The sequence below is a fragment of the Paramisgurnus dabryanus genome, chromosome 16, assembly GCF_030506205.2.
Source record: "Paramisgurnus dabryanus chromosome 16, PD_genome_1.1, whole genome shotgun sequence".
Lineage (NCBI taxonomy): Eukaryota > Metazoa > Chordata > Actinopteri > Cypriniformes > Cobitidae > Paramisgurnus > Paramisgurnus dabryanus.
In genome coordinates this window covers 33,859,219-33,887,208 of record NC_133352.1, presented here as the reverse complement: position 1 = coordinate 33,887,208, position 27,990 = coordinate 33,859,219, and the positions used below count along the sequence as shown (strand labels likewise).

At 37.8% G+C, this 27,990-nt stretch overlaps 1 protein-coding gene across 3 annotated transcripts; it reads left to right on the top strand.

Annotated features, from left to right (window-relative positions):
* Positions 1 to 5: 5 nt before the first annotated feature.
* tcerg1a (transcription elongation regulator 1a (CA150)) lies at positions 6 to 27,977 on the top strand. Of its 3 annotated transcripts, XM_065241952.1 has the most exons (21): positions 6 to 65; positions 695 to 896; positions 1,273 to 1,425; positions 2,706 to 2,994; positions 3,112 to 3,348; positions 4,156 to 4,218; positions 5,302 to 5,502; positions 5,928 to 6,037; positions 6,111 to 6,199; positions 6,392 to 6,555; positions 6,822 to 6,900; positions 9,411 to 9,543; positions 11,361 to 11,450; positions 12,110 to 12,228; positions 15,691 to 15,841; positions 20,265 to 20,429; positions 22,809 to 22,991; positions 23,173 to 23,352; positions 23,428 to 23,511; positions 24,683 to 24,783; positions 26,940 to 27,977. In XM_065241952.1, the coding sequence occupies exons 1-21, from the start codon at positions 19 to 21 to the stop codon at positions 27,139 to 27,141; spliced, it is 3,042 nt and encodes a 1,013-aa protein (XP_065098024.1). In that variant the 5' UTR covers positions 6 to 18; the 3' UTR covers positions 27,142 to 27,977. The 3 variants fall into 3 exon arrangements, with proteins under 3 accessions (XP_065098024.1, XP_065098031.1, XP_065098015.1); XM_065241959.1 differs by lacking the exon at positions 4,156 to 4,218; XM_065241943.1 differs by having other exon boundaries at positions 23,173 to 23,511.
* Positions 27,978 to 27,990: the final 13 nt, after the last annotated feature.

Below are 27,990 nucleotides of genomic sequence, written 5' to 3'. Positions count from 1 at the left end.
TTTTGTTGTTTTTCAGCGATGGCGGAGCACACAGAGACAGAGAGCATTGGCCTTGTCGCTAACAGGTGCGGATTTTAGGTTATATTTCAAATTTTGGGTAAATCTAGTAAGCAGTTATAACTACACTTCGCTTATTTATTAATACTGCACTCGGCGGCTTTAACCAGTTTACTGGTTTCAGTGTTTTAAAGCCTCGACTGGTCGATCAGTTCTTTGACAATGTAAACACAATAACAGCATATGACTGAACTGTTGACAATATTGTTTTACCTTTCAGCCCAACTATTAGAAACTAACCCAAGATTTATATGCATGGCATGTATTTGTATTTCTGTACGTTTTCATTAAATCAACAAATGGTTTTAAGTGAGCATAATTCAAAAGAATACAACGAACTGTGTTTTGGCCTGTGTTTGTGAAGCAGCTGTTGTGTTCAGATATTGTTTGGAACTAAACGTATAAACAGAAATATAAAATATTAAACATTTAAATGCAAATACATAACTATAGAAAGAAACACATTTTTCATGTACACGTGACTAATCCTTCAGTATCAACTGTTTAACATTGCTTACAATCAATGTATACAGTATTATTCTCTAATCATTTTATTCTGTTCAATTCGGATTCCACATGTAAAGCTTTTTTACTGTTTATAGTTGGTTTTTAAGACAGAATATTTTTCACCCATCAGCATGGCTCAGCAGCCAGCACTACATTTCCCTTCCACTGCTCCTCCTCCTGCTAACCCAGCGTCCCGCAGACAGCCGTTACTGAGCACCCCTGTGCCTCCTTTTGCCATGATGAGGGGTCCTCCACCTTCTGCCCAACCCCCTTTTGGACGAATTCCTTATGATCCCAGTGTGCCTCCGCCCATGGGTGCCCCACCTTTACAGGTATGGATGGTCATTTGTTCTTAACAGTTTGGGCTGGTTTTTTGGACAAAGTTTATCCTAGTCCCAGATTAAAATGCATATTTGAGCAGCTTTAATTTAAAAACACTTTGACATATTTTAACATGCATCTGTGCCATTGTTTTGTCTCTAGATGCACACCAGTATAGTTTGTTTGTAAAAACTACTTAAATGTCTAAAATAACTAAGACCTAGTCCTGGATTAATCTAAACCCTGTCCGGGAAACTGCCCCTTAATGTTAAAATGATAAATTTCACAACTTTGTGCTAATTGAAAAGCCAAGCACGAGGCATGAGTCCTTCCATAATTGTGTTTTATTGTAATTTTAACATAATCACTCTTGTTTTTTCTATTAAGAGAGCCCAATTCATGCCCCCACCAACGGGATCCATGCCACCTCCACCTGGCATGATTTTCCCACCAGGAATTCCCCCTGCAGCTTCTCCTGCTCCACCTTCGCTGTCCTCTACAGAAGAGATCTGGGTGGAGAACAAGAGTCCAGAAGGAAAGGTATGACTATAAAAGCATTGTTTGGTGAAGGCATCTAACTTTACAACGAAGGCAGTTTATGGGTCAATGACGTGACATTAATTATTTTGTGTCTGTATGGATAAATTAAATGTAAAAGGGTTAAAATTTCAAGTTAAATTTGCAGATTACTTGCATTCTCTTTTTTGAGGACCAAGTATAAAATTTCTGGTTTTATTTCATTTTGAAAGAATATTTGGGGGATAATAGCAAATGTCAATGTGGTATAACCAATCTGTGTCAATTTGTGTAACTAGTATTTTTTTTATTATTATTAAAATATATTCATAAAAATGTGGAACAAAATATAATCATCTAGTTTAGTGTAATATGATTTTTTGTTACATAAATTTTTATATCATTTGTCAAAGATTATTTAGAAAACAGAGCTGTTTTCGGTAAATTTCAGGACAAATATTACAAACAATGCGTTCAAATTTACATTTAGAAATAACTAATAAAATAAAACGATATTTTAAAATGATTTTTTTATGATTATGCTTACATGCCATCAAGGTTGATAAAATATTTCACATTCTTTGGCGCAATTGGCGGTTACACCATTTGACATTTTCAGGTCCATTCAGTCTTAACTTTCATAAAAATGGTGCAAATGTAATTTTTTATTGCATAAAATTAACATAAATACACTTGTGCATTGAAATAAAAACCTGATGCATGCTTTTAAAACTAGTTTAAAAAAAAATTCTCATCTTGCTAAATGGTTTTTGTCCCTAACCCTTATATCAAAAGGTGCATTACTATTTTTGATTGTTTTTTTGGTTGTAAAATCAAAATTATACAAAATATCCACCCGATAGCTTTGTAGTGCCTAGTAGTAGCATGTTTTTATAACCAAAAATAAGTCAATAGTAAAATTTAGGATATGAGATTAGCATGTAATACATTATGGGGTGGTTTCCCGGACTGGGATTATTTTAAGCCAGAACTAGGCCTTAGTTTAATTAGGAAATATAACTAGTTTAATAAACATGCCTCACTTAAAACATTACTTGTGTGCATTTTGAGGCAAAACAAAGGGAAGTGATGTATTTTTAGATTTTAGATTTATTTTAGTCTAGGACTAGTCTAATCCCTGTCCGGGAAACCGCCCCTATATGATTGATTGATTGATTGATTGAATTCCTCCATAAATGCAATGGATTATTGTTGTCAGACAGTGGGGCATGTTTGTGTTTTTTGCAGTTAATTGTGCTAAATGTTTCAGCAGTCTCTGTACTGTGCACTCGTTCTTTATTCAGGTGTATTACTATAACGCACGTACACGGGAGTCAGCGTGGACAAAACCTGAAGGCGTGAAGGTGATCCAGCAGGCAGAGCTGGGTCCACTAATGCTGAGCCAGGCAGCGGCGGCGGCGGCAGCAGCAGCGGGCGGGGGTAACACTGGACCCGGTTCATCACCCAGCATCCCAACTGCAACAAGCAGCAATGCCACCTCACACAGCTCTCAGACTCCTCCCACAGTTATGATCGCCACCTCCTCCCCCAGCATTACTTCAGCTCCTCCCCTCCTTCCGACACCTGCGACAGGTTAATTTCTCATGCATGTCTACGCATGCAGATTAGAAGAAATGTTTGGCCACATCTTTGTCATTCATGTGGGTGAAATAATTTTCATCATGCCTGTCTTCATTGTTTAACCTGTAGCCCCAGAAGTCGTGGAGATGTCGTCCGCTGTGACCACGACCCATTGTGCCATGTCAGCCCCATTAGCAGCTGTCAATCCCCCAACAGTGACGGTCGCCATGACAACAGGACCGCCACCCCTGTCGGTGGCATTGCCCCATACTGTGCCACAGTCTGCAGCTACAATGCAAGGATTCCCTCCCGTCATGGTGCCTCCCTTCAGAGTGCCTCTGCCCGGGATGCCCATTCCACTGCCTGGTAAGTTTGACCTCTGAACCCCATTATTAATTCTTCTGGCTTTGAATGCCACTGCCTTTCTCGCCTCTGTTTCCTGGTCTGGTTATAAATCCTTGTCTTTTTCCTTGCTATTTAGAGCATGTAGTTTGAAAAGAGAATCCAAAGGTGCCTATATTTTTCATCTTTGTTTTTGTATGACAAAAAACTAACATTTTATTCAATCATACAATTAGGAGATTTAGTAAGCAGGCTTTATTATATTGAAATGATAAATGCACATAATATTTTTCTTTTGCAAAATTGACGTTCTGTGTTCCATAGATGGCAGTAATCTGCCATTTTTATGTGCACTTGTTGCCAACAATCCAACAAAAGCAAATGTTATTTTAACTCTGTATCAATCGCAAGCTGTTCTTAGATCAGTTAGCAGTGCAGGATTATCTTAGAGATGTATTTTTTCCCTAAAAAATTGTATTTGCTCTTTTTACACATAGATGCAGTAGATGACGTGTGCCGAGGCACTTTCACACATGCATCCTCCCACCTTTTTTTTTTTTTTACTGTTTAAAGGTTTTGCTTAAACAGTACCCATTGTTGAAATTCTGGTAAATGAGCTTTGCTTATTTGCCAGTTTAAAATGTCGCAAGCTTTAACATTACTTAGCATTTGCGACATTGTTTTTGTTTATAACCCTGTAATTTATGATGATAATTGTTGGTAAATGAAATGCAGTTTTACTGCAATTTTACTGCATTTTAACGGGTTTCATGTGTGAAAGTGGCTTTGTCTCTTTTCCAACACTTTGTGCTTGCCTATACGCTCTTTCAGGTGTAGCAATGATGCAGATAGTAAGCTGTCCCTATGTAAAGACTATCTCTCCTACCAAAAACGGTAATTCCCTCCCCATTACGGCATGTTAGTAAATGTTGTGCATTTTTTATACAGTTAATTAAATGAGAGCCCCCTCTGTGTCCACCATACAAATAAAAGATTACAATGACTTAATCTGTTACTTTTAACAACATCATATCAGCTTATCTTTTGTTTTGACTTAATAATGTGGTGTTAGAATAAGCAGGACATTTGAAGCTTATAAAGCTTTAACAATTACAAAAAAGCTCTAGACACTGATACCCTAGATCAGATTTACACTGTTGTTGTGGTATTTGTTTATTTTTTTGTAATATTCTTGTAATATTGTGGTACTCTCATTGCATGCATTGTTGTTGTATTATTTTCACTTTTAAAGGGGCCATGTCACAAGACTTTTTTAAGATGTCAAATAAATCTTTGGTGTCCCCAGAGCACATATGTGAAGTTTTAGCTCAAAATACCATATAAATAATTTATAATAGCATGTTGAAATTGTCCTTTAAAATGCAAATGAGCGGATGAAGTGCAAACACTGATCACAATGATGGTGGTTTGTTGAAATTGAAACTTTATTGTGCTGTGAATTATTTTCTCTGTCTCTCTCTCTCTCTCTCTCTCCCTGCACTAAATGGCAGTGCTGTGGTTGGATAGTGCAGATTAAGAGGGCGGTATTATTATAATAAGAGCTCCTTATGACATCAAAAGGAGAGCAAAATTTCAACAACCTATTTTTTCACATGCCTGCAGAGAATGGTTTACCGAAACTAAGTTACCGGGTTGATCTTTTTCACATTTTCTAGGATAGAAGCACTGGGGACCCAATTATAGCACTTAAACATGGAAAAGTCAGATTTTCATGCCATGGCCCCTTTAATACTTCTCTTTGTTTTCTTATATATTTATTTAAAGTCCCGTTAAAGTTGACTTTTTACTGTACTAAACCTAACGTTTTCTATTAGTAGCAACTCAATTACTTTTTATTTTTCAAACATATTCCTCTAACTTTGCTTTATTTCGTTATATAATATAAGAATGCAAATAAATTTCTGATTGTAGCAGAGATTCATGTTTTAAACATGTTTTTGTGTGTGTAATATCAAGGTATGCTCCCTGGCATGGCACCACCCTTAGTTCCTATGATGCCCCATCAGATGACGTTGGCAGCCGGACCCCCAGGATTGCCTGGAGGTTTGGGCACATCCGACTGGACTGAGTTCAGAACCCCAGATGGAAAGTCCTACTATTACAACAAACACACACAGGAGACCACCTGGGAGAAACCTGAAGAACTTAAAAAAACAGGTTAGAGACTAATGCCCCTTTTCCACCAAGGCAGTCTGGTTAAAAATGTCGAATCAATTCTTTCTTTACGACACCCAAAGCACCTGTTCTGAACCCTGAAAAGTGCTTCTTAAGTGGCACCAAAACAATGCTTGTCTAGAATTAAGAACCGATTGCGGTCAGGGTCACGATACTAGGAGGGTAGCTACATGCAAAGGCTAACGTTGTTCTGTGTAAATGATAAATTATGTTATACCTGTACCTTTATTCTCAAATGCAACCTCCGTTTATATAAATTACGCCGAGCTGCACATACAGTACAGATTGAATTGCCTTTATAGGTATGCAAAGTCATGACCATCAATAGTCTTTATATAAGTTATGTTGAACTGCACGTACATGTTGAAAGGCACTTTCAGACATTAATCTCCATGTTTCTATAACAGAAAAAGAGAATGAGAAGATCAAAGACCCAATGATGGACATGATCGATGCTGACATCATGGACATGGAAGATGGAAGCCCAAAAATTGAACCTCCTAAAGAACAGAAAGAGGTTATAACATGCCTAGTTTTTTTTATTTTCAAGATGTAAATAAGTTCAAACCTCATCTGTGTATTATTCTTAGGAGCTGAAAGACATCGAGATGACAGACCAACAGAAAGCAGCGATAAAAGCAAAGCCTGTGGCAACAACCCCCATCCCTGGCACACCATGGTACGCAACCATTCATTCATACACTATCGGTGTAATTGTTGTTTTGTTATAGGGAAATCGATTAATCGTAGTGTACATTATTTACCACTGCAGTGACAACTATCATGTGGAGTTGATATTTACAGACTTTTTGTGGTATTAATGATTAATTGGCAGATGATGGACTGTTTTGAATTTGAATGTTTGTGATAGGTGTGTGGTGTGGACGGGCGATGAGCGAGTCTTTTATTATAACCCCACCACACGTCTGTCCATGTGGGAGCGGCCGGAGGAGCTGGTGGGTCGTGCTGATGTCGATAAAGCCATACAGGAACCACCACACAAAAAAGGCCTGGATAACAGCTACAGACAACCAGGTAAAGGTCATCTCTGTAGAACCCCAGGGTTCCTGTTGCATACCCTCCCATTTTTTTTCTTGAGAAATACTTTTGTTATGGATTACATTAGGACTTTTGCTTTACACTTTATCGCACCTGTTTAGATGCTAATAGTTATAGTTGATTTAGGTGTGCTGTGCTACAGTAAGACTTGTTAACATTTGTGTCAGCTGTCTCTATCCATGTCAAAAGTCTGTATTACTGTCTAAACCATCTGTTGCGTGTTTGTGTTTTCTGGGGCACAGTGTTGGCTAAAGAGGAGCCAGAGCCTGTTTTAGCTGAAAATATACCTGAAGATGAACCCAACAAGGCCAAGAGAAGAAAGTGAGAATTTTGCTCATGTCATAATGCTAAACTGGAAATTCATTGAGCTACTTATACCAGTAGACTGAGGCTACATTAACACGACAATGATGCAGTTAAAAAAAGAATTGTTTTTGTTGAAAAAGGTCACGTTTACTAGGGCTGTAAATTGGATAGTTCATTACGATGCATACATTATCAATTTTCTCCACCAGTGGTGCGGTTTTTATTGTATTTTTAATTTTTTGCCGAAGCATCAAACACTTTTTCGATGCGATTACGATCCGATATGATTCATTTGTCTACATTTTCCTATTGCAAGCCTAGTTAAGCAGTTACATTTTTACTTACAAATGCAACCAAAATATATAACATGAATAATTAATTAAACTCTTTAAAAATCTATGTCCCAATTGGAACATTTACAACAACAAACTAACAAAAATACACTTTTTTAAACTAAAGAAAAATGAATGAGAGGCAAAATGTCACATAAATTCAAGCTTATGATTGCAACAGTCAAAGTCTTTCAGTATATTGTGCCAAAATGTAACAATAGTAACAATCACTGAGGTAGTTTTAGAAAAAATTTAATTAAAGGTGCAGTATGTAATTTTTAGAAAGATCTCTTGACAGAAATGCAAAATAATATACAACACTATATTATCAGAGGTGTATAAAGACCTTTCGTAATGAACTATTATGTTTTTATTACCTTACAATGAAACGTTTTTTATCTACATACTGAGGGTCCCCTTACATGGAAGTCGCCATTTTGTGCCACCATGTTTCTACAGAAGCTCTTAATGGACAAACATTTTTACTAAGTTGTCCCAGAAGATGACATGTTTGTCCGGTGCCAGGTATCGTAGCTTCTCTATGCGTTTCAAAAGCGAGGGGTGAGCAGTGGACTGAGCTATTGGTTGCAATTCGCAACCTCACCACTAGATGCCGCTAAAATTTACACACTGCACCTTTAAATTGAAAAATAAATTAATATAAAAATAAAGCTGTTGAACTTAAACAGTTGATCTATCACACAACATCAGATCTAACAGTCAAAGAAGTGCTGCAGTGGTCTCTTCTGAAAGATTTTTCTTTAAAAAAAATCAACTGATCAACATGCGTTTTGCATGGAGAATATCACCTGCAGTAGGGATGCGCCATATTTTGCATGCGATATCGTGCGCATCACCTGATATTCAGATGGAGCACCATTTACGACACAAAGCCATAGTCTGCGATAATTAATGCAATATGTCAGCAAACTATGGCTTTGTGTAGTAAATGCCACTCTATCTGAAAGCAGCTGATGGCGATTAATTTCTATTCATGGAACCGGCATCACTGACGAGATGGGAAATGACAATCACATGCAAATTATCCCGCATCCCTAACCTGCAGTGCTAAACACGCTTGTCTGTTTTGCTGTGTTTTTGCTGCTAAAACTGCTTTTGTTGCTGCATTGCGTTCATTAGCTGTCGCTAGCAGATAAAAATAAACAAAAATGCACGCTTTAGTGGAAATGCGTAGATGATCCATATCAATGTATGGTTACACTCCTAACGTTTACACAGACACGCTACCACGACTAAAACATTGTTTTACACATCTCAGGCCAGCACATGGCGATTGTACTTTGTGAAGAAACGCAAAACACCATTTATTTGCCTCCGGTGTTTGACGCATACACATTGCCACAAAATGCATTGCATCTCCTGGGCTACATAAAACATTTTCCTCTCTCTGATGTGTACAAAGTACACTTGATTCAATAAATCCAGTGGGGTGCATACAAAGCGTACATATTATATTGATGATGAAATTTGCGCAGTTAAACGGACCCTTGTGTATGTGTATAACAGAACTTTACTTCTAGCTTTATGCATTCATAGAATACAAACATTCAGCAAAAGCATCAGGCAGTTTTGTTTAGACATACGATAAGGTCGATTTATTACTGCAAGTGACCCTGGACTTTAAAGCGGCAAAATTTTGTTAACTTAGCTGGAAAAACGTAAATAAACTAAATACAGCTGCACAAACACAGGCCGCAATTGATGTTTTGCGCATGTCTATAGACTGAATTAACACAAGCGCATGACATCACCGTTATCACAGTTTTGTCGTTATGTAGTTTACACTGAGACAAGGCGTCGTTCCCAAAAAATGTGCACTTTGAAACCTATCATCATAAGTTTACGATTTCAGGACCCCAAACGCTGTTGTCGTGTAAATTAAACTCTGTTTCGGTTAAAGATTTTGTCTATTAGATGAAAATAAAAGACTTTCAAGTGAAGCAAGTTATTACATTTAAGACAAAAGTTTTTTCTCTTTAAATAATAATGTGCATAATAGTTTATAAATAGATTTACTATTGAACTATTGAATCGTTCACAATAAGTACATGTAAACAAGTAAATATTAATTTAAAAATTTTTAGTATTCATATCACTCAAAAACATGAAGTGAAGTGACATCATCTTATACCTCTTGCTGATTGGTTGTTTGTGTTCAATTGCTTACATTAGAATAGAGGAAAAGGATTTGGACACAGAAAAGGAGGCAGCCATGGAGGCGGAGCTAAAGGCAGCACGCGAGAGAGCCGTGGTTCCTCAGGAGGCCCGGATGAATCAGTTTAAAGACATGCTGCTTGAACGAGGGGTAAAACACAAATACATAAACATATAAGACTCAAATAGACAAAGTTTTGCTTTTTTATAATGTTGTATAAACTAGTTCAGTGGTTCTCAAACTGGGGGCCGTGAGATGGTGCCAGGGGGGGCCAATTTTATGACATTTTATAAAATACATTAATTTATTATGAATTCTGTGTTATGAAATCTAAAAATAAGGCTACTAACCAACAGCACTACTTTGTATAATTTAATATGTTTATATATTTTCGAACAGTTTTTTGTAATAATTGTTCTTTGGGGGGCCCCGAAGGAATGCACTGTACACAAAGGGGGCCGCACGCTGAAAAGTTTGAGAACCACTGAACTAGTTTAAAAGTTTGGACTTTCTTGATGACCTTTTTATCTAAAGGCTAATGCTTAAATACTTGAAAAAAATTTTGTAGATAAATATTATTTGTGTTAAACATTTTTTTTTTACAAAGCCCATATTTATTTGTTACATTTTTTGTTTTAAATTTAAGTAAGATCAGAGGGAAAACTACTAGTGCCCTGCATAAGAAGTGTTACACAAGTATGGGAACTCCTTCAATACTGTTTAAAAAGCATCCCAGAATGGATTTTAGGAAGTTAAGATGCAAAACGTATAATAGTGTTTTTATTTGATATTTTTTATCACTGCATAATTCCTACACTGTATTGTGAAAGCATAAGTGTGTCCAAACCTTTAACACGTTTAACGTTTCACACAAATCAACCTATTTGTACATCTTAAAGGTTAAGTGTGTAAATTTTAGCGGCATCTAGTGGTGAGGTTGTGAATTGCAACCAACGGCTCAGTACACTGCTCACGCATTGAGAAGCTATGGTAGCCGCCACGTGTATGTCTTCGTCTGAGACAACTTAGTAAAAATGTTTGTCTGTAAACGGCTTCTGTACAAACATGCCGGCACAAAATGGCGACTTCCATGTAAGTGGACCCTCGGTGTATGTAGATAAAAACATCTCATTTTAAGTTAATAAAAACATAACAGTTCATAAAAAAACACATCTAAGAATATAGTTTTGTATATTATTTTGCATTTCTGTAAAGAGATCCTTCTAAGAATGACACATTGCACCTTTAAACCATGTGGCGGACAACAACCATGAGGTTCGGCTGGGCGTGAATAACACAGGGGGCGATTTCTTTATTTATTTCCTGGTCTGAAAGGTTAAACCCATCGTTTGCTTAAAGCTTCAGTCCTCATTAAAATACTCACCTGACATTTTCAGGTGATCATAGGCACGCTAATCAGTAGAGTCTCACATCTAGATTTGATGTTTCGAATATGAAATATGAATAAACGCTTGTGTCGATTAGGTGACAGAGATCCCATCAAGAGGTATCTGCCCTTTGCCTCACCATCCTATGCCAAAGATGAAAGACACGTTTACAGTCAAACGGTCTCATCATCAAGGCAAGACCCGTTTCCCTCCTCTTCATCTTCGTCGTACGCAAACGCGACCGTCTCTCCAGAAAAAGATCCGATGATCGCCCTCGTATAATTACACCCCTCTCGTCGCTCCAATTAATGTGGTGGGAAAAGAAAGAGATGGAGGCAGCAAAAAGCAAGCTGAGGACCACCTGTCGCGTGTGTGTCATTTATTAGGGACGGTAGGATTCAGGATGAAAAGCGCTGGGCTTACACACCCTGACTCTAGCACTGCGGGAAGGGAACAAGCTCAGAGGAGCCCACCTACCGAACGCTCTTCTCATTATAATGGCCCTAATTAAGAGAAAGGAGGGGGGTTGATATGGCTCCATGACTTATTTCTCATCTCTGTCTCTCGTCTTTTACCAAGGTCTCGGCGTTTTCTACCTGGGAGAAGGAGCTTCATAAGATAGTTTTTGATCCACGCTATCTGCTGCTGAATCCTAAAGAGAGAAAGCAGGTACACATACAAACAAACACACTTTATTTAGCTGTCCTGTTTTTTATTTAAATAAAAGGGGCCATGTAGGTCTGCTCCCCGCATGAGTTTTAGTTGTCACTCAAGCTTGGTCATACATATACCAATCCTCACAAGATCCTTACGTTTAGTGATATTATTTGTTAAAGTTAAAAAAATTCACTTTAGCATTTGGTTAAATACTGTGGGAATCCCAATAAGCATTTGATGTTATGTACATGACACATGTAAAAAAACACATGAAACATTTTAATTGTACGTGTTTTTTATTAATACTTTTCAGTACTATTCAATTCTTGTCTTGCCATCTTGGATAAACAGTTTTTACAAAGCTCAGCGCAATGCATTCTGGGATTGGTTTGGCCCGAACAGGGTTATCCGCAAGGCAGCAAAATATGCCGTGTATTTGGAAGAGCCTGTGTCAAGCGTGTGGCGAAAATGTCTAAGTAGGTTGCTCACTATGGTTTGGAACAGAGTCCATGTTTATAAAGTGTATATTCATTAAGTCTAGTTATATATTTAAAGTCACCCACGTGAAAATGTCCAAAGAACAGCAGTATATACTTCACATCAGCCCACTGTGACCCACTCATCCCACAGCTCTGTTTTGTATCATCATGTGCCCGCCGTCTCCTCCGCAGGTGTTTGATCAATACGTGAAGACCCGCGCTGAGGAGGAGCGTAAGGAGAAGAAAAATAAAATCATGCAGGTGAAAGATGACTTCAGGAAAATGATGGAGGAAGCTAAGCTCAATGTCAGGTAAATTATATGTTAAGGCTGATTTATACTTTTGCATCGGACGTACACCGTAGACTACGCATCTGTTTACTTTTGTGTACCGCTAGTAGGCAGTTTCGACGGGCTTGTTACTGGTTTAACCCACAGTATTGGCAAATAGACAGCAACTTTTTTGACAGCCTGAGTTGTTAAATATTGCTTAACTTGGTCCATTTTTTATTTTTCCAACGTGTAAGCGGGCTATATATCGCACATTTTTTTTTTACCTGAGGGAGGGATTCTAGCAGACCAATTGTTACAATTTTAAGGATGGGTACGGTGGTACGTTACTCTGTGCACATGTAAATTGGGCTTTGGTCCACTATGATCTTTGGGATAAGTCTAATTTTGTTGATGGGATAAGTTTACATTTTTTGTCAGCAGTTTCTTAAAGGATTAATCCACTTTTATAAAAAAATAATTCTGATAATTTACTCACCCCAGACATCTAAGATGTTTGTCTTTCTTTGTTCAGTTGAGAAGAAAGTAAAGGGGGCAGAGAATGAAAAACCATTTTTACCTTGTCTTTGTTGAATAATGGTAGTCTACCCGCATTCACGAACATACAAAAAGTGCTAGACATGCTAAACATCTCAGTCTCATAGAAATTCCTCTTTTAGAAATGTCAGCCAGAAAACGGCCCAATCTGAAAAACTGATGCTTATGACATCACAGGCATCTCACTGACCCTCCACTTTAAAATAATTGGCTACATTTTTAGAGGGGAATCAAAGCCAGCCAATCAGTAATGAGATTGCAAGTTAAGCCAGTAGGGGGAGCCAAATAGGTGCAAAACCACTTGTTTAAAATCCCCCACCCTAATAGAGCTATCTGAGAGAGGTTTTTAGGAAGCTTCTAAGGCATTACAGACCCAAATAAATTTTTTGTCTACATGTCACATCACAGAACAAGGATAAATACCCCGTTCAATCATTCTATGTCACCTTTAAGTTTTTTGAAGAAAACATACCTGGATTTTTCTCCATATAGTGGACTATATTGGACCTTAACCGTTCACAGTTTCAATGCAGTTTCAAAGAGCTCTAAACAATCCCAACTGAGGCATAAGAGTCTTATCTAGCGAAACGATTGTCATTTTCACACAAAAAAAGTAACCACAACTTCTCGTCTTGCACTAGCCATTTGACGCGCCAACGTGACCTTACGTATTACATAATCACATTGAAAGGTCTTGCATGATGTATGTGAAACTACCGCTTTAGTGTTTACAAGTGTGGATAAAGAGGAGTGTGCAGACGTTGTTGTATGTGGAATGATACTAATTAATGTCTTTGTGTCAGTTTATGGTTTAAAATGGTCCTGCATTTCACATAATGTAACGCGTGACCTTTGTGATTACGTAATACGTCAGGTCATGCTGGCGCACCACACTAGTGCTAGTGCAAGTAAAAAAAGTATGAATATATATTATTATATTTGCTTTTGCAAAAATGATGATTGTTATATATCGATATATCATTTCCTTAGAGAAATGCTATTTTATTATCTATTTTAAACAAATTATTTGGATATATAATTATGATACTGAAATATTTGCGCCAAAGTTTAGATTTTTCAACTTGCACGTTTTCCGCAGCCAATCTCATTCGCACCGCTCCCTTTCGCGTGTACCGCGCCGAAGGATGCCTATTCGCGTCTTTGCATTGACTTAACATGTAAATCACTCGCGCTTGCCGCCTCTTCTGCGTCTGGTGTGAATGCCACATAGGGTTGTAACGGTATGAAATTTTTGCGGTATGATAATCGTCTCAGAAACTATCACGGTGTTCGCAGTTTCACGGTATATGTTATAAAATTATTATTAGTATTATAATCATCAGCTATAATGACCCTTAAATGAATGAAAACAGATATATCAAAAAAAACTTTTGAAAAAAAAAGAAGAAAATAAAGCTGCATCACTCATTTGAACAAAATAAGAAATAAGTTATTTCTCTATAGATTTCGCCTATGTATAATCAGCTTAAAATTGACTTGTAACTGTGGGTTCACACCAGCCACGGAAGAGGCGGCAAAAACGCGCTATTCGCGCGTAGTTGGACACTTGAACATTTGAGTTCACTCGCTTCATTCTCGCGTGAAAGCCGCGGGTGAAATTCTAGTCATGGGAGGGGCTTCTGCGACTCCGCGGAGACTACACCACTCCGCTCGCTTCCTGTAATCACGTCACTACTACAGCAAGCTGCTGATTGGTTAACGCGGCGCAGAATTCCGCCAAAGTTCAGATTTTTGAACTTGCGCGTTTCCCGCGGCAACGCTCAATTCGCGCGGAACGTGCGGAACGCCCCGCGGCTTCCGCGCGTTCCGCACCATCCGCGCCGCGGAATGTGCTGATTATATGCGCTTAAATGTGCTTTAGTGTTTTAAGAGAACGAGACGGAGAGCAAGAGGTTCCCAGCATTCACATGTAAACAAAACAGACATGTGCGCATATAAACAACACTTTATCAGGCATTATACTGAGATTAAACGACAAGAAAATGCCATCAAGACTTTTCTGAAGACGGGTGCATTTATATAACAGCTTTGTGTCCGAAAACAGATTGGCTGAAAATTAAACACACATCCGTTTCTTATTTATGGCCGATTTTCATGACTGGATTTTGGGATTCCCTCTGCATCACGGAAATAATACTGCTTTAAATTATAAACAAAACACACATTTATCTGCACAGAGGGATGTGTTTGCGGATATGGTAGCACATGTTCGACGTATTTTCTCCTTTTGCAGCCACTCTTCATCCACATTTCTTGCAAACTGGATATCCATCTTTAAGGACAACACATGCTCATTTTTGGGATACCCAAAGTATTCCCATAATGCAGATTTTAACTTTTTCTCAGCGGGGGATAGAGGTTAGATTTTGTGTTCTTTGGCCATGAAATTTTCTCTGCTGTACAGAGAAAAGCTATATGAGTGGTGTCTAGCAGTCATGTGAAATGAAGTATATATGCGCAGAAGCACAGATGAGATTTCCTTTATTATAATTTTTTCCAAAACCGGTATTAAGCAAATGTTTACGGTATGATAATCGTGCATGTTAATATCATGGTATACCGTCATACCGGTATACCGTTACAACCCTAATGACACATAAGACCTACTTGCTGGGTATTTAGTAAAGCCCCTTCTGATTGGTCTAATTTGGACAATCTAAGCATACAACACACAAATGATAGACACGTAAAAAAAAAAAAAGTTATTGCAACTCTCAGCGATATGAATATTGCATATCCTGTTAGCATAGTGGCGGGAATTTTCGATATATCATGCAGGCTGGAGTAAATTATCAGGATTTTTAAAATAAAAGTGGAATATTCCTTTAACGTTGTGTGTCTGTTTACTTTCAATGATGTTATGTGCAAATCAAAAAATGGCTTTAATCATCTACAAACAAACACCTTCTCATTTCGTTCTAACAGAACAACATTTAGTGAGTTTGCTGCTAAACATGCAAGGGATTCACGCTTTAAGGGCGTCGAGAAGATGAAAGACAGAGAAGCCATTTTTTTCGAATTTATGACGGCCCTCCGGAAGAAGGAGAAAGACAACTCAAAGAATCGTGGAGACAAGGTAAGATGACAAAAAGGAAATATTGTTAACCAGAACCTCAGGTATCAACAGTTTATTTTCCTTTTTTGCCACAAATACAATAAATGCCAACAAATTTTTGTGTTTTACCATGCTACCATATTTAAAGGTACACTGTGTAGATTTTTAGCGGCTTCTTGTGGTGAGACTGTGAATTGCAACGACTACGGCTCAGTCCACAGCTCACCCCTCCTTTTCTAAACACATAGTAAAGCTAAAGTAGCCGCCACAAGACAAACACGTCATTGTCTGAGACAACTTGGAGAAAAAACCTGCTCTAAAAAAAGTGGCTTTGCGCGAAATAGTGACTTCCTGCGGTGCATGTACATAAAAAAGTCTCATTCTAAGGTAATAAAAACAATACAGTTCATTATGTAAGGTCTTTATGCACCACTGATAATATAGTTATGTAGATTATATTGCATTTATGTCAAGAGATCATTTTAAAAGTTACACATTGCACCTTTAATTCAAAATAATAGTGTACTATATGTTCACACCAGCCGCGGTAAAGGCGGCAAAAACGCGCTATTCGCATGTAGTTGGGCGCTTGAACATTTAGAGTTTACTTGCTTCATTCGCGCATGAAAGCCACGTGTGAAATTGTAGTCATTTAATACATTCACGTGGAAATTCGCTTCAGTGACTCCGCTCGCTCCCTGTAATCACGTCACTACTAGAGCAAACTCTGATTGGTTAACGTGCTATTTGCACTGTGCCATACGCATGTACTGTGCCGCAGGATGCCTTTTCGCATCTTTGCATTGACTTAACATGTAAATCACTCGTGAAGCCACCTCTTCCGCATCTGGTGTGAATGCCACATTAGTAGATTTATGTTTAAGAGCATAAAACACACGTAAATTATTGAAAATATATGACACCCGCAGCACTCACCCTTAACTCTCTCACGCTGCTTGTGCGTCATTGTACAGCTCTTATTGTTGAGCTCTGCAAGATCTTTATCCACCTTTAGCTCAGATGTCAGTCTTATTAAGCTTTCCAGAAGCAGGCCCTTATTTACCTGACATTTAGTACAACAGAAACACAATTAACCTGTAGACCACCCACCCATCACATGCATGTCTTCTGGTTACTTTGACAGTGTTTTGCAGCAGTGTTTTTATGCAATGCATATTTGCACAGTTGAATACACAAACAGTGCCTCTGAGAGAGCGAGGGAGAGTTTGTAAGTTGCTTATGAGTTGTAATGTGTCCACACATTCAGTGTCTCAATGGCTGAGGTTAAGTCTGGGCTGATTGCCTTTGGCATCTAAAGGTCAGGCATCAAACATTAATGCCAGTGAAATGTCACCTGTGCGGGGGGAGCCATAGGTTAGGAGGGAGTGTTCACACAGTGGGGTTCACCAGAGGATGCCCTTCTAATTCCACGATTATCAAACTATATTAAACTTGATTAGGTGTTGTTTTAGTGGCTTTTCAAGCTTTTGCTTTGGTCAAGGCTGATACTGATTAACTACTGGCTTTGGGAAAAACACTGACTGAGATGGCATCACAGGATACTTTAGAGCAGGGGTTCTCAACCTTTTGCAGCTTACGGCACACCAATTACTGTTTAAAACATCTTGACCACCTTTCCAAACATGATAGTATCAATGCAGAATAACAGAAAATCAATGCATTGTGACATGCCTTTCGCTTCACTAAAGTGGCTGAAGGTACACCTGGGAGTACCCCTGTAGATGAATGAGGAATGGAAAAACCAAACTACATAGGTGTCATTTTGAGCAGAAAAAATTTAAAGTAAAAAGGTGTAACGGTGGATTTTAAGGCTTAGACTTTGTCTTTGCTATATTTAGGGATGCCCCGATCAAGATTTTTTCAGCCGATACCGAGTACCGATTTCTTGTTGTCATGATCGGCTGATACCAATGCCCGATACTGATTCTTCAAGCCAAGATAATAGAGAATCAAATAAATAAGCACAACAAATATTTCTTCTACACAGAGCAATTAAATATGCCTTTAAAAAGGCTTATGTCTGTGTAAAGAAATGAAAATAAAACATGTCACAATCTTCACTGTATAAATAAAATATACACTGATCCTTATAAAGTACAACAGTTCTTCAGTCAAGAGCAGAGAATGATTTCTCTTAAATATTATTGATAAATTAATTAGGTTATTGTAGCTTCAAGAAACGAGAGAGATCTTTGCTCTGTCGCGCTGAATGAAAGGCTGTGTCTTTTGCGCTTGTTGTGTGTACGCGGACGAGAGCAGCTACAAGTAAAATAAAGTTGGCAAAATGTTAAAGCGCTTGAAAATAAAAAAAACTTCAGTTTTTATTACATTTGAAGATGTAATGTCCGCGATAGATATGTGTTGTATACACTGTATGATGGGGATATGAAGACGCCTCGCACTGTTAGGACCGGAGCGCGCCTCATAGAAAAATACACTTATCTCTGTAAAGGCAGATTTCTCTGAGAGAGAAATACAAATTTGCAGGTCGCACATGAGCATCGGGTTGTAAAAAAAATTTGCACTTCGTAAAAATTAGGGATGCACCGAAATGAAAATTCTTGGCCGAAAACCGAAAATGAGGAAACCAAGGTCGAAAAACCGAAACGCCGAAATAAATTATTATGCCAATTATTAGTACAAAGGCATTTATGGCTATCACTGTGTACTAACTTTACTAGGGGTGTGTGACAGATCACAAAACTTACGGTTCAGATCACATTACAGTTTTTGAGGCACGGATTGGATTATTTTTCGGATCAGCAAAAAGGGGGTGGGGAAAATCTAATAACAAATAAAGAAATTACAAACATTTATAAAAAAGAACAAAGCTGCACATTAATAAGGGCTAACATTAGCATTAGGTACAGAAATCGAATTAAATGAGTCATAACACTGTCTTTATTGTATAAATTAAATATATTATTATTTTTAGAGCTATTTGTCTCTTTGTTAGACTTAAGTAGGTTAATTGAGGTTACTGTCTCTTTAAATAAGCAGAGACTGGTTTATGACTGTAAGTTAATCTATACATACACTTAAGACATAAACAAATGTTTTTATTAGAAAAAGAATACTTTGGAGATAATTTTGTTTATATGTGCCCTGTCAATAACAGAAAGATTTTACGTTCTCTTGTTTGCGTCTCACTCGTGTGTGCACTATTGAGGGCACTTAAACGCGCGCGCACACAGAGAACGAAGGCGAATCCCAAACAGCGCAGCATAAAAACGTTACGTTGTTTTTCATTGCTTTATTCTGCACATGTATTTTAATGGACTATACAGTATGAGACACATTTGCGCGACTCTCTCTAAAGTTTACACATCAAGAGTTCTGATCTTTGAAGGGCGTACTCACTGTGATGATCACACAACCGCATATGCCTCTGTGCGTACTTTAGCGCCTTTTTGCGGTTATTAATACATACACACTGCATACATTTTGCTTCAGACAAGCACGTGCAGGTCGCGGTTTCTGTTTGCGTCATCACAACATTTCGGCCGTATTGTTTCGGTGATAAAAGTCTTTCGGCCAAAAGCCGAAAATGCTATTTTGGGCCATTTTCGGCCGAAAATTTTCGGTGGCCGAATATTCGGTGCATCCCTAGTAAAAATGGATCATGAGCCCTATGATGACAAAAGTAAACCGAAAGATCTGTACATGAGATTGGCAAATTTGGCGAGTACCAATCAAGTAATGTAATGCTATGATTGACCGATAACAATCTGCGGCGATCGGAGCATCCCTAATTAATATTCAACGGTAGTACCTTTGAAAAGTTACATTATAGTCACATATACAGTCGCAAAAAAAGATTAAGAGACAATTTCAAGACTGTTTTATAGGTATGTGTTTAAGTTAAAAAAATCATTCTTTCAACTACTATAAAACTTTTCTGCCAAATTCCTAATAAAAATAATGTTTTTAGCATTTATTTACTGAAAATTGCAATAGGATTTGTTTTTAAATAAACAAAAAAGATTCATATTTTAAATAGGCTTACTGCAAATAAAACAAGTGCAAATTAATTTTTAACAACACAATAATGTTTTAAAATTTATTTGATAAAACAGGCAGTTCTGGTTCTTCATTCTGATTGATTGAAACGCGTTCTAAGCCGTGATAAAATACCCAGATTTGATGATATGTAAATATTTTTGGATAACATGGTAACAGTAACATGGTTTTAAAGGGATAGTTCACCCAAAAATTACAGTTCTGTCATCATTTACTCACTCTCATGTTGTTGCAAACCTGTATGAATTTCTGTGTTCTAATGAACACGAAGGAAGATATTTTGAGGGATGTTTGTAACCAAACCGATCAGAAGCAGCATTCACTTCCATAGTTGGAAGGAAGAATATCATGGAAGTCAATTCTACGGTGCTTAATCGGGTAATGTTGTGCTATTTTTACTCAGGTCAAGCAGGACTTCTTTGAACTGCTGTCAGATTATCATGTGGATGGCCAGCAGCGCTGGAGCAAAGTGAAGGAGAAGATGGAAACGGACCCTCGCTACAAAGCCGTGGAGACCTCAGCAGTCCGGGAGGAACTTTTCAAGAACTACGTAGAGCGCCTGGCCAAGGTTTATGAAGCTGCCACGCTTAACACTATATTTTTAAAACTAATACGGTGCTGTTTATAGACTAAACCCAGGAGAGTATATAAAAGCTCTTAATGAAATAAGAACAAGCTGAGAAATGTGTTACATTTATGCATTTGGCAGACGCTTTTATCCAAAGTGACTTACAATGTATTAAGTTTTATACACTTTTCTTATCAGTATGTGTGTTTCCTGGGATTCGAACCCATGACCTTTGCATTGCTAACTCGGTGCTATACCAATTGAGCTACAGGAACGTGCAAGAAGATTAATACTGTGAGAGAATAGGTAAAAGATGAACGCATGATGACAAACACTTGTTTATGGTTAAGGTAGACTTGCATTTACATATCTGAAAGAGTTTATTGAAGGAATATTCCACTTTCATAAAAATCTGATAATTTACTGACCCCCGTGTCATCCAAGATGTTGATGTCTTTCTTTGTTCAGTCAAGAAGAAATTAATTTGTGGACCTCAACAGTTTGCGGTTTCAATGCAGCTTCAAAGGACTCTAAACGATCCCAACCAATGCATAAGGGTCTTATAAGGGTCTGCATCTAGTGAATTGATTATCGGCAAAAAATAAGTACTTTTTAACCAAAATTTCTCATCTTCCACTATCCAGGTGACGCGTTAGCGGGATCTTACGTATTAATGTGTGTTCACACCAGAGGCGACAAAAACTATTATGCTATTATATAACATTTTTAGGTTACTCGCGTTATTCGCGCATGAAATTCTAGTCATTCGAGACATTCACGTGTAAATTTGCGGCATGGGAGGGGCTTATCAGATTGTTTGACCTCCACACTCACTTTCTTCCAAACAAGATCCTTTTAATTCCTGTTAAAGTACAAAGATGTCTCGTATTACGATGATGATTGTCCTCCATTGTTATTTAGTTTTTCTGCCTTCGCTTGCTTCCTGTATTCACGTCACTGCTAGAGCAAGCTCCTGATTGGTTTACGCGACGCAAAAAAACGCCAAAATTCATTTTTCAAATTTTCAATTCACGCGTGATCTATCAATTCGCGCTAACCACGCCATACGCGCTTACCGCACCGCAGGATGCCTTTTCACGTCTTTGCATTGACTTAACATTTAAATCACTCGCGCTTGCGGCCTCTTCCGCGTTTGGTGTGAACGCACAGTTAGGTGATCACGCCAAAAGGTCATGCATGACGTATGCAAATCTACCTCTCCAGTAGGGCTGTAACGATATCGCGTGTCTCATTAATAATGCCTGTCTAAAATCGATTCTGCATCGCAAGCCTGCGATTTTGTGTTTCATGCGCAGCTTGTGCGTTTACTATGGCGTTTGGTCAGTAAGAATTCCTTATCAATCTAAAATCATTATGAGTCGGAGTTGTTTATAACGTGCATTTAAAAAGCAACAACAAAATTATTCAAAATATTCTTTATTATCATAAAAATACCTGAAACAATCTGAAGAACGGCGATATAAATATTCTTAAGGCATTTCCTGGAATAGTGTTTGTAATGCTACTTCTTCTGTGGCACAATTGGAGTTTCTGCATAAGAGCGCCCTCTGGCTTTTGGATGTGGCGGCATTTCACCGTAATTCATTCAAATTTATTCATTGAGAAAACGTTTATTTGCACGATAAATCGTTACAGCCCTACGCTCCAGTGTTTACAAGTGTGAAAAAAGAGGACCGTTCCGATGTTATTGTATGTGGAATGATAATAATTAATGTCTTTTTTGTCAGTTTATTGTTTAAAAGGTCCGCAAGTGTGCATTTGTACATATGTAATGCATGACCTTTCGGCGTGATTACGTAATACGTAAGGTTGCACTGGCGTGTCAAACGGCTACTGCAAGAGGAGCAGATGTGGTTTAAAAGTAGATTATTTTGTTTTTTAGCAAAAATGACGATCGTTTCGACCCTTATGACCATTATGCCTTAGTTGAGATCATCCCTTTAAACTGCATTGAAACTGTAAACTGTTGAGGTCCACTAAAGTGCACTATATGGAGAAAAATATTGGAATGTTTTTTGCAAAAAAACGTATTTTCTTGTCGACTGAATAAAAGAAAGACATAAACATGTTGAATGATGTGGGGGTCAATTATCAGGATTTGTTATGAAAGTGGAGTAATCCTTTAACATAAATTTACATTTATACATGATGGATGCTTTTATCCAACGCAACAGTGCATTCAAGGTTCACAATTTTTATTAGCAGGTTTGTTCCCTAAGCTTCGAACCCACAACCATTGCACTAAAGATTTTTAATTCAAATCACGACCTTTTCATTGCTTGTGTCATGCTTTACCAATTAAATGTGTTGTTTTTTATGGTGAACCTTTTCTGAGATCTGATTTTGATACCCCTACAGAACCCAAACTCAGACAAAGAGAAGGAACTAGAGAAGCAGGCCCGGATCGAGGCCAGCCTTAGGGAGAGAGAGCGGGCGGTGCAGAGATTCCGTTCGGAACAGACCAAAGAGATCGATCGGGAGCGCGAGCAGCACAAGAGAGAAGAGGCCGTCCAGCATTTTAAAGCACTCCTGTCTGACATGGTAAATGACACAAAGTTATGTTATGGTTTGATTTTTTTCCCCCTACATACTTAAAATTACACCAATGGATTAAACTTTAAAAAAAATGTAAATCTTTCTTCAGTGTAGTACATGTTTTCTATCCTTTTATGAATACCAGAAATATAGTGCGTGATTTAAAAGTGTATTGTGAATGTGACAGGTCAAATCACCGGATGCCAACTGGTCGGAGACGCGTCGGACGCTGAGGAAGGACCACCGCTGGGAGTCTTCCTCGCTCTTGGAGCGAGAGGAGAAAGAAAGGCTCTTCAATGAGCACATCGAGGCCCTCGCCAAGAAGAAAAAGGAGCATTTTCGCCAACTCTTGGACGAGACGATCTCGGTATGCAGTGGTTTCAAACAAAGTGTTTTTAACGTGTCTCCTTCGTCTTTAACTGACTTTCATCCTCTACATCAGATCACTTTAATGTCGACATGGAAAGAAATAAAGAAGATCATTAAAGAAGATCCAAGATGCATTAAGTTTTCCAGCAGTGACAGGGTAAGATGTCTCTCTTTGATAAAGTTTTTAAAAAATTTAATAATAGGTCTCGTGCACACTGCACACTTTCGGGAGTGACAACCGCATTAATGTTCGTCACATGTCTGTATGGATAAAGACTCACTCTCGAAAACGTGATGATTGACACAGAAATAACCATAGCAACGTTATGCTGCCCAGCGTGCTTATCACTCACAGCTTTGACCAAAATAATTTAACAGCGTTATGTTTTGCAATAAATCTCCGTCTTGGCGTTGTGTATTGTACGTTTTTGTCAGGCTGCTCCACAGTGGGCTGTCTTGCAGTGTTGCCAGGTCCTCGTCTTTTTTGTACGTACATACCATTTTGGCGCTCAATCGTTTATGGCTTTTGGCTCAATACATTTGGATTTATTTCTGTTTTTATTGGATTTTCATGTTCGCTGTTTTTTTAGTTCAAGATCTGGCGACACTTGTCAGCAAACGTGCCTTTCTGCACCGTGCATACAGTAGACTTTTCCCCTTTCTAGGCATTTATTTTTTTAGAAGAGAGACCTGTCATGTCCATGATGCACGTTTAAGCACATTATTCATTACTAGTTGTTAAGTTTAGTTATGAACACACTATGCAGAGTTTCTTTAGGGATGCATAATGATTAATTGCGATTCAAATCGATATCATATATGTGCGTGAACTGTGTATAATAATTATGTATATATAAATATGCACACATGCATGTATAATTTTAAGAAAAAATATATCTATTTATATATTAAATATTTATATATAATATAAATTATACATAAATATACAAATGTATATACACATGTAAACAGTTCGTAAATATATACAGGCATGTGTGGGCATTTATCTAAACAAAGTTATTATACACAGTTCACACACATATATGATGTAAACAAAGCCTTTTATTCTGCTATAGATTAATCGTGATTAATTGTTGTTATGCATCCCTAGTTTCTGTAAATGCCGTTCTTACTACCTGCATTTTGCGGGAGACAATTTGGTTGTAGAATGCGGTTGTCAATCCCATAAATTACTTAACTGGATGTGTACATAACAGGATTAAGCATTAAAAGAAGAAGTGACAACCAAATTAATATATAGTGTGTATGGGATCATAATGTCTTTATTGTAATCGTGACCACTATAATGTTCTTCGCCATCACTATAGAAAAGACAGAGAGAGTTTGATGACTACATTAAAGACAAATACATCACAGCCAAAGCAGACTTCAGAACACTCCTGAAAGAGACCAAGTTCATCACCTACAAGTAAGTCTCTTTAAATCATCTGTCTATTAAGTTCAGGATTATTATTTTTTTAAATCCCTATGGGGAGGTTTCCCAGACAGGGCAGAAAAAACGCCAAGCTTTTTTTTAAATGCTGTACTTCCGTTGGAAACAATTGAAAACATTTGCCGGCATAAAAGCTTTGGTGTGCACGCTCCCTTAATGTCCAATTACAACTAAGGCCTAGTCCTGGATTAATCTAAAACCTGTCTGGGAAAGCATCCCTAAATAATAAACAATATCCCTCTTTATTTATGGGATTCGTTACCAGAGCACACCTCTTTTTTATGATTTAAAGTACCACATGTCTACAAATGTTACACAATTGGAGTGGAATGAGTTATACATAGGGTATTTTCACATATAGCAGGTTTGGTTCGATTAAATCTAACTGCTGAAAGTTGGGTCTTGGTCCACTTACAAACTAAGGAAAAAAAATGCATCACCAACTAAAGACATCTAAACGCACTAAAAACATGAAGGACTCACAATTTGTTTATGGAGGAGGAGAATTGATTATATTTTTGTTTGTGCATATGACAGAGGAATCCCTGGGTCTGTTTTGACTCATTTATAAGCTTTTTGTGAGTTTTCCACTGGTAAAAAAATACAATGAGCATGTTTAGCATACCACATAGTATTGTTTTGGATGGTCTGCAAAATCCATTGCAACATACACAGCATAAAAGCTGACCAATCAGGTAGTGACCTTTTACTTATGCCTTTAGTCCTTTATTTCATTTAAGCTTTTTTCCAGAGTTATCTAGTCAATTAAGAAAATAAGATTTTTTTGTCTATCCATATTTCTGCTATTATGCAGTAGGAGTTGCTTTAACACACCTTATAACAGTGGTTCCCAAACTTTTTCAGCTTGCGGCCCCCCTTGTAAACAGTGCATTCCTTTGTGGCCCCCCAAAGAAAATTTGTGACTAAAACTCTAAAATTATACAAAAAAGTAGTGCTTTTGGTTAGTAACCTTACTGTTTTAGGTTTAATTACACAGAATTCATGATAAATTAATGTATTTCATAAAATTTCATAGAACTGGGGCCCCCTGGCACCATCTCGCGGCCCCTCTGGGGGCCCCGGCCCCCAGTTTGAAAACCACTGCCATATAAAACACTATAGTAGGTTATATACCAATCCAAAGGCATTAAATGCTCTGAATCTGATCTCTATCAAAAGTCCTTTACAAAAATGCAATTATCTCAGCTTTTTGTTCAAATGTTTAAATTTTTTAAGAAACCTACCCATATTTGAGAGGTGATAAAAGAGAATAAATAAAGATAAGATTAAATGTTTTTGGTTTGTTTAAATGCAGAGGGTCTGTTTTTATTTGATATATTTTATGTTTATATAAAAAAAAAATTTATGGAAGACATTAAACATTTGTGAAAATCATAAATAATTCTGGCACTGGCAGGCAACTTAAAAAAAAAATTGGTGGCGGGTAAAGAGTTAAAGGGGCCGTGGCACAAGACTTTTTTTAAGATGTCAAATAAATCTTTTGTGCCCCAGAGCACATATGTGAAGTTTTAGCTCAAAATATCATATAAATAATTTATTTTAGCAAGTTAAAATTGACACTTTAGGTGTGTGCCAAAATGCAAATGAGCGGATGAAGTGCAAACACTGATCACAATGATGGTGGTTTGTTGCAGTTGAAACTCAATTGTGCTGTCAATCATTTTCTCTGTCTCTTTTTTCTGCACTAAATGGCAGTGCTGTGATTGGATAGTGCAGATTAAGGGGGCGGTATTATTATAATAGGAGCTCCTTATGACATCATAAGGAGAGCCAAATTTCAACGACCTATTTTTTCATGTGCTTTTAGAGAATGGTTTACCAAAACTAAGTTACTGGGTTGATCTTTTTCACATTTTCTAGGTTGATAGAAGCACTGGGGACCCAATTATAGCACTTAAACATGGAAGAAGTCAAGATTTTCATGCCATGACCCCTTTAATAAATCCAGTGTGAATGCAAAGTAAACATGACTTAATTTTTTTTTCTTTTTTGTCAGCATCCCTAACGCTTAGTATGAGCAATAGCACTGATTGGCATAAAAATACAACTTTTTTAAAATAAATTATTATTATTATGTCTGACTAATTTGTGTGTTGTGTTCTTGTCGCTAGATCTCGTAAGTTGATGCACGAGTCAGAGCAGCACTTGTCGGACCTTGAGAAAATCTTGCAGAAAGATAAAAGATATCTGGTCCTGGAGTGCGTGCCAGACGAAAGACACAAACTCCTCATGTCATATGTGGAAGAGCTGGACCGCAGGGGACCGCCTCCCCCTCCCACCGCCTTTGAACCTGCTCGACGCTCCACTAAGTGATAACGCGCACCTCTCAGATATTTTCCTCATTCCTTGGCACCCAACACCGATAGACTCCCAGTATATAGATCACTACAGCCCAAAAGGTCTACAAGTCAGACCTCTGGAAGTCTAGGGCGAGGTGGGTGGTATACCTCAGAGCGGTTGTATGGGTGGGATAAACTGACCCTAATATCACTACTCATTCATGATTCATACAGAACCTGACCCAGAAAATGACGTGATTCAGACACCTAGCATCAAATTTATGGGATAGCCTAACAAACAAGATGAACTTAAGACACCAGATAAGTATTTGGATCAAATTTAGAGGGTTTATTCAGGTCATCTATACCAAAAGCCACAGAGTATTGAAGACACACTTTATCCATTATCCATCCAGTCTTGTTTTCGGGTGACATCTTGAAGGATCTTCTGGAGATTTGCCCTCCTGTCAGTCACCTGTTTTAGTTCATTTATCTCAAAATCCATCTCTTGTCTCCCACCTCTCCCAACTGTTTAAAAAACTGTGATTTGTTAAAACTGGGAGAACCTCCCAGTTTCTGGAACATTTATTTGGTGGCTGCCGTCACCCACAGATATTCACGATTTATGAAAAGCCTCTGTGTGCATTTGTTATTTTAACAGACTGTTTGGTCAACATGTTTCTAGATGATGAATATGTATGGATGTATTCATTAGTTTGTTTACATTGTGTTATGACCGCACCGGCAGTTGACCATGTCAGCTAGTCGTACGGTTTAATTTAACTGTTCAGATGTTTCTTACAAAAATCTTGTTTCTTGGACTTGTTTTATGTACAGCTGAACTTGAATAAAAGCAACCCATTTTTTAAACGTGTGTGCCGAT

What these genes read in the sequence shown, in the direction of transcription:
- tcerg1a (XM_065241943.1), top strand. Translation starts at nt 19, where the DNA reads ATGGCGGAGCACACAGAGACAGAGAGCATTGGCCTTGTCGCTAACAG. An exon ending in AAGCACTCCTGTCTGACATG is followed by an intron (nt 22,992 to 23,172) that starts GTAAATGACACA and finishes TGAATGTGACAG; the next exon opens with GTCAAATCACCGGATGCCAA. An exon ending in ACCAAGTTCATCACCTACAA is followed by an intron (nt 24,784 to 26,939) that starts GTAAGTCTCTTT and finishes TCTTGTCGCTAG; the next exon opens with ATCTCGTAAGTTGATGCACG.